This window comes from Monodelphis domestica, chromosome 4, assembly GCF_027887165.1.
Source record: "Monodelphis domestica isolate mMonDom1 chromosome 4, mMonDom1.pri, whole genome shotgun sequence".
Taxonomy (NCBI): domain Eukaryota; kingdom Metazoa; phylum Chordata; class Mammalia; order Didelphimorphia; family Didelphidae; genus Monodelphis; species Monodelphis domestica.
Genome location: NC_077230.1, coordinates 59620790 through 59628063, shown reverse-complemented (window position 1 = coordinate 59628063; position 7274 = coordinate 59620790). Strand labels below are relative to the sequence as shown.

The following is a 7274-nucleotide window of genomic DNA, read 5'->3' as shown; positions in this document are numbered from 1 at the left end:
GCAGTACCATTATTAAACCCCTCCAAGCAGCTGATATATGATCACTGTCATCTCGGTAATTGGTGAAGAATTGGTGAAAGAATTTGCAGACTGATAGTCTTTCTTGTAGCTGGAACAAAACTGGGTATCTACCTATGAATTTTATAGCTGGTCCCTTTTGGCTGCCAGTACACCGGCCACAAAAGCAAGTTATAATTTTTTCAATTCCTAAGATTATACATTGAGATTCTTCCTTTGATATCAATTTGTTTGTGAAAGCTAACATGCCACCTATCCTGTGTAATTCTTTTGCCTTTAAGTTGAAGAAATTTGTAAATCTGTAAAGGTGAATCCTTCTGGGAGGCAACCAGAGTTTATTTACATCAGTCCCAGCAATAGTAAGAATCAGAAACAGCAATTTATTCTGGCTGCCAGCTACAGAAATAGAGTGGTGCGGAGATTCCACTACAGAATTCTGGAGAAAATATAAAAACTGGGTGGTGTGCTAGTTAAAAAAATAAAATAAAAGAATGGAATTTTTAGTCAGAGTGACCCTCCTTAAGCTCTGCCAAGTCACTTAAACTCTAGGCTTCAGTTTCCTCCACTATAAAATTAGGAGATTAAATTAGGTCCTCTCTAAGGACCTTGTGGATGTAAATCCTAGCACTCTGATGCTGGCCTCCCCTTCGGAAGAGAGAGTGCCCCTATCTCTAAATAACAGTGAATCCTGGGCCCAACAAACAGTTCATTCTGATGTGCCAAAGCTCTCTTTCAAAAGTAAAGGAGCTGACGGAGTCATGGTTTGCTTTAATAATTTCATTGGATAAAAGAAAGAAGCAGAAAGGAGGGGAACTGCTTTTCTGCACCTGAGGAAGGAACTGGATGCCAAAGGAGAAATGATGGGAACGGTGGAGGTAAGTGAACCCTCCATGTTAGTATTTGTGAGAGAGTAAAAGAAAGTAAGGTGTAGGCAGAGATTTAAAGCTCACAGGGGTCCTGTTTTATAGAAAATGAACTAGGAACCAGGGAGGGTAAGTGATTTTCCCAAGGGCTAATGTGAACCCTGGATCTGGGGAAATAAGTTTTCAAAACACTCAAAGAAAAGACTACCCACCAAAAGAATTCTCCAGGTAAGGCCTGGCATGGAAGAAAGGGATGCTCTCAAGACTGAAATTGTGAGAACAGGAACAATTCCAAGGTAAAGGGAAATGTAATCAACCAAAGAATGTGACAGATGCGGATGTCCAAGGAAGAAGGCAATTAATTTTGATTTTTTTTTTTTAATTGAAAGAAAAGGGAAGCCAATGCAGGGAATGGAGGCTGAAAACAAGAATGACATGGTTCTGTAAAAAGAATTGTCAGGAGGGGCCATAGAGCCAAGCAGGTCTCCTTGTTGAAGCCATCACAAAAAGCCGTTGGACCTTTGAGGTGAGGGGAGTGAGGAGGAAGAGAGAGAGGGAGAGGGGGAGGGGTGAAAACCGTTGGAACCTTTGGGGGAAACCGTTGGAGAAAAACCGTTGGGTGCTCTTAAAGGGAGAAAAAAAACCGTTGGAGCCTTTGAAAGAAAACTGTTGGAATCCTTAGAAAAACCATTGACCAGGTCACGTGGCTCAAGCCAGGCGAGAGGGGGGGAAGGCAGAGACTTCCACGTGACTGCCATTGGCCACGCCCCTTACCAATCGCATTCACTCGTACGAACCAATGGTTGGAGGGGCCCTCCCACTCGAAGAGCATGTGACCCCGCCCCTAACCTTTCTCTCAGCATTCCTCTTTGCTGCCTCCTCCCTGTTGGAAGTACGCTATTCCTTCTGCTTTGTCAGACCTTTTCTTCCCTGCTCTGCCATACTCCCCGCTGCGGTCACCTCCACCTCTGACTCTTACCTATAACCTTTGCTACTCCTTCCTCCTCTCCTTGAAATTCGTGCCTTCTTCCTTTCCAAATCTTCTACCATGAAGCTGACTGACGAGTCCCTGAGGAGTTTCCGGGTAGCCAAGGTATTCCAGGAGAACTCAGACAAGATCAATTGCTTTGACTTTAGCCCCAATGGCCAGGCAATCATCTCTAGCAGTGATGATGACTCCATTGTCCTATATGACTGTGGAGAGGGCCGACCCAAGAGAACTCTGTACAGCAAGAAGTATGGAGTAGATCTTGTCAGATACACTCATGCCATTGATACTGCTTTGTGCAGCTCCAACAAAATAGATGACACTATCCGTTACCTGTCACTGAAATACAATAAATACATCCGATACTTTCCTGGGCATGACAAGAAGGTAGTAGCCTTGTCTATGTCACCAGCCGATGAGACATTTATCTCGGCATCTCTGGATAAAACCATCCGACTTTGGGATCTCCGAGTCCCTAACTGCCAGGGCCTAATGTATCTTCAGGGAAAACCAGTTTGTGCTTTTGACCCAGAAGGAATCATTTTTGCCGCTGGGGTAAATTCTGAAATTGTGAAACTGTACGATCTTCGAGCTTTTGATAAGGGGCCATTTGCAAACTTCGAGATACAACAAGACAAGACCTGTGAGTGGACAGGTTTAAAGTTCAGCAATGATGGCAAACGCATTCTCATATCTACCAATGGCAGCTTTATCCATTTGATTGATTCGTTTAGGGGAGTAGTGATACATTCCTTCAGAGGATATAACAACAGCAAAGCTGTGGCTTTGGAGTCCTCTTTCACTCCAGATTCTCAGTTTATCATGACTGGCTCTGACAATGGCAAGATTCATGTTTGGAATGGAGAAAGTGGAGTAAAGGTGGCCGTGTTAAATGGGAAACATACTGGCCCCATAACCTGTTTGCAATTCAACCCCAAATTCATGACCTTTGCCAGTACCTGTTCCAACATGGTGTTCTGGCTACCCACCATTGATGACTCATAATGACTCTAGGGATTAGTGATACCTGCATTTTGAAAGGGAACAATGAAAAGAGGAAAAGGACTGATTTTATAGAGATTGTATTGCCTGGCCTAAAACAGAGTCTTTTCCACACAGACTTTTTCATGGACATCTCTATCTTTTTATTTTTATTTTTAATTTCTTTGCTGCATTCCTTCAAAAGAACTATTGGCACTGCAGACCTAAAATAAGACCTAGGTTTTCTAGCTGTGGACTCATCAAGCTTCCCCTTTAGTGGTGAACTGTTTCAAACTCATCAGTATATTAGCCTCTTCTTTTGAATTTCCTGCTAGATAACTTATAAAAACTTTACTATTCTTTCTCCTACCCCCATAAATGCAAATAAGTCTCCAATTGTATTTTCAAGGTGCTGGTGCAATTTTTGTCTCTGTGTCGTTATTGGAGTCCTCAAGCTGTGGCTTTTTTCTGTAGCTATCACATTTCTTCTATGCCAAAAATTTGAAAGAATCTATTGGGATACCCTAGGTACTGCAAAAGAAACATAGCTATGGAAGTGGAAGGCCTTTTTTTTTCCCCAAGGGACAACTACTGATTTATTTCAGTGGTCAATTCAAAAATAGTTCAATCTCTGACAATTTCTCCAAACTGAAGACCTGAGAGACCTAAATAGGCAAAGATGCTTGGTATCCCCATCAATGAAGGACAGCTGACCTAGGGCACAACCATGTTTTAATCTGTCCTTTAATCATTTAAGTGTATGTATTATGGGGTAGGGTGGTAATCTATTTATGTTTTAGCTTTAGAGGTTGATAATTCACATAGGCCAGTATTGAGAAATGAGTGTCCTCTTCCTTCTCTCCACCCTACTCCCTAAAATTCTATGCATAACCTACATATAATTCTACCCATACCAAAACATGCAAGGGTGGGCCTGTATTTTTATTATTGTCTAGCCTTTTTGATTCATGATTTGTTCTTCAGTATAATGTATGCACCTTCCTTCTTGTTTTTAATATCTTTATTGATATATTTTGTTGTGATATGACCACTTGCTGATAAATATCTCCAATAGTACCTTCCCTTAAGCTATTGTAAACAAAACTGCCTGAATTAGAAATTGTGTCTGATAGAACATGGGATATTCTTTTAAAAGTTACTATCTATTAACAAAGATGAATGAATTATATTAACAGTGATTTAGAACCATAATTGTTCATTATATGTGATTTGAATTTTCTTGTCTTGATTCACATTATTGTAGTCACTGTGTATATTGTTCTCTTGTCTCCCATCTTTGTTTACATCCATTCACAAGAGTTTCCCATGTTTCTAAATTCTTCTTATCTGTTTTTCCTTGTGCCATTAATGTGGGCACATTATTTGCTTTAGCATTTTGCTGCTACTAAAAATGTAGTCATAACTATTTTTGCACAGATGAGAACTTTCTGTCAACCTTACTGAGTATTAATCCCTATGTGGGATGGCTGAATCAAAGGTTATGAAGAGTTTATTAACTTCTCATGTAATTCTAAATTGTTTTCTAAAACAGTTAAACCAATGCAGTTCTATCAACTATGCATTACTGTACCTATCTTTCCACTGCCTCATTAATACATTATATTTATCTTTGCCAATATGATAGATTTGCAATGATACTCTCATAATTTTCATTTACATGTATTTATATGAATAAGTTAGAGCATTTTTGTATGATTGTTGATAGTTTGTATTTCCCCTGTTGAACATTGTTCATATATATTGACCACTCTTCTATTGGACAATGGATCTTACTCTCAGTATGTGTTTCAATTTCCTATAGATTTGGGATATAAGCTTTTAATCATAAATGTTTGCTACAAAGACATTTCCCTCAATCCATAACTTGTTATTTTAGCTGCATTGTTGTGTTTGTGCAAAGGTCTGAATAAACTATGGGGCACCATTTTTTCAATGGTTTCTGAAAATTTCAAAGGGGAAACTGTGATCACTAAAAGCAAACATGAAGTACAATACTTCCTTTTTTGACAAGGGTAATAGACTGATAGAAATCAAGGGAAAGAGTAAATAGATTTCAAAACACAAGTCTAAACAATAATAGATGGCCTTAGAGAGCTGGTTGACTAATAACAATCTAAAATTCTAGTTAATAATGTTCATTATGTTCATGTTAATAATGAGCATTAAGATAAAGAATAGTTATTTATAGACTAATGTCAAATTGAAACCTACAGCTCTGGAGTTCAGTACTCCTGGAATTCTGTTCTTGTTAAATATTGTCACCAATAACTTAGATGAAGTTATAAATCTGCATGATGATACAAAACTGGAAGTAAAGTTAACTCACTGGATAATAGAGAAAAGGTTCAATGTGGTCTTAAACACCGAGTTGAATCTGTTAAGATCAAATTTCTTAAATAGGCATGACTAAAAAAGGCAGCATAGCATAGGAAATAGAGGGAGGGCTAACATCTGAGTTAGAAAAAGCTAGTGTAAGTCCCACTTCTCATACAATTGGCTCTGTGACCACAGGGAAAGCATCTAACTTATCAGTGGCCCAGGCCGTTCCCTAAGTGGCAGGGGTTTCCAGAAAGCTTTAGTAACATTTCTTACATAGAGTTCTATGTGGCAGAGAAAAGACACAACTTTACCAGGACAAAGTTTGTAACAAAAAGATTATGAGGTTTTAACAGACTGCCAGCTGGAGATAAGGCAGTGGTGCAAGGCAGCAGCCAAACCTACTACATTATTGGAGAGGCACGATAAAGTGGCCGTGCTGTCCCATTGTATGCTGTCCTCCTCAGACCACATTTGTAGCATTGTGTTCATTGATGACTACCACATTTTAAGCAGGTTTTAGAAACATGAAAAGCATCCAGAGAAGAAGGACTGTGATGATGAAGAGCCTCCAGTTCACGCCTCGAGGGACAACAGAAGACACCAAGGATGCCCATCCTAAGGAAAAGAAGACTAAAGGGGAAATGGATTGGGAACTAAATGGCTGTTTACAAGTATTTGAAGGAAGGTTTGTCATTTCAAAAATAGATTAGACTGGTATAGCAAAGCCCCTGGATATTTAACAAGGAGAAATGGGTGGAAGTTTCAAAGAGGTCAATTTAGGCCCAAAGTAAAAACAAAAAACTTCCTCTTAATGTTATAATAAAGGAGAATTCCTGTGGCAGTAGTAGATTCCCTTTCACATGAGCTCTTCAAACAAAGGCTTGATGGGCATTTGTCAGGGATATTGTGAAAGGAAGCTTTGTTTAGTTGTACTAGAAAGAACCATTTCCACTCCTGTTATTCTACAATTCTGCTTCTCCATAGAAAATCCTTCTGCTTGCAGGAAGTTGGTTGGGATGACAGAATAGTTTAACCCCCTGTCTTCACCAGAAGGCCAAATCTAGGCTAATCTGTAGGTAAATTTGTTATCACTTAAAAGCAATGGTTCCCCATAGTTTTAGGGTGGGATAGTCACCAGAACTGTATTAATGGTACTTCATAAGGGTTTCTAAGGGACTAGGCATGCATAGACATATGCCAGGCACTGCTACCTACTGGTGAAAGAGAGATTGTTAAATGGTAGAATTTCCTGCATGATGATAAAAAAAATAGTGTGGAAAAAGTAAAAACATTAATACGAAAACACTGATAGAATGGGACAAGATAATATATATATTTGTTGGGGTCCTCAAGGTCAGAACTGAATGGCATATTAGAGGATGGGGGCACTGTATTGTTTGTATTTGTATTCCATTATAATTAAAGAATCTGAGTTACATGAATAGCAAAAGGTCATTTATTTTTAAACTGCCACCCAAACTACTTAGAGAGAGGTCAATTAAGCAGCCAGTCTTTGGGGTATACATTTTTTATTCTGTGTAATTGCTGGATAATTTTACTAGTGAAAACTTGTTTCCTGTTTGCCATTTCTGTACATATATCATTTCACTTGCAAGACATTTAAACAAAGATTTGTATTCCTCAGCCAATATTCATTGTGATTTGGCAAGGGCTTCATCTCTCATGTTTGGAATCCTAATATAAATCCAATATCCATATGATATGTAGAAAACATAGATATATAGTGCAATAATCTGTTCAGCTCAGTATGCTTGTCAGAGATCAGAACAAGAACCTATTTCATTTATCTGTATTGTTTGGGGTTTATATCATTGCTTTGATTATAAAATATTTCTTAAAAATAAAAAAGGAAGTTCATGAAAATTCCATTATTGATGAGTATTCATTTGTTTGTCATTTATTTGTTTCCCAAGTGTTAACTTATAAAATGAATTATGTTCACAAGGTAAGTAATCTTAGGTATTGATAAAAAGCCTAACAAGATAATTTCCGGTGGTTTTTCTTGGGCTACTTTCTAGGAATAAGGTCCTTTCTCCTCAAATGTCACAAAGATCTTAAGAGTT

General features: G+C 38.5%; 1 protein-coding gene across 1 annotated transcript; it reads left to right on the top strand.

The window, feature by feature from the left end:
• The first annotated feature begins 1560 nt into the window (after nt 1–1560).
• Nucleotides 1561–7055, top strand: LOC107652333 (WD repeat-containing protein 82-like). The gene has a single exon (XM_056793418.1). The coding sequence runs from the start codon at nt 1930–1932 to the stop codon at nt 2872–2874; it is 945 nt and encodes a 314-aa protein (XP_056649396.1). The 5' UTR covers nt 1561–1929; the 3' UTR covers nt 2875–7055.
• Nucleotides 7056–7274: the final 219 nt, after the last annotated feature.

Bases quoted from the DNA above. Each gene is read 5' to 3' on its own strand.
- LOC107652333 (XM_056793418.1), top strand. From the start codon at position 1,930: ATGAAGCTGACTGACGAGTCCCTGAGGAGTTTCCGGGTAGCCAAGGTA.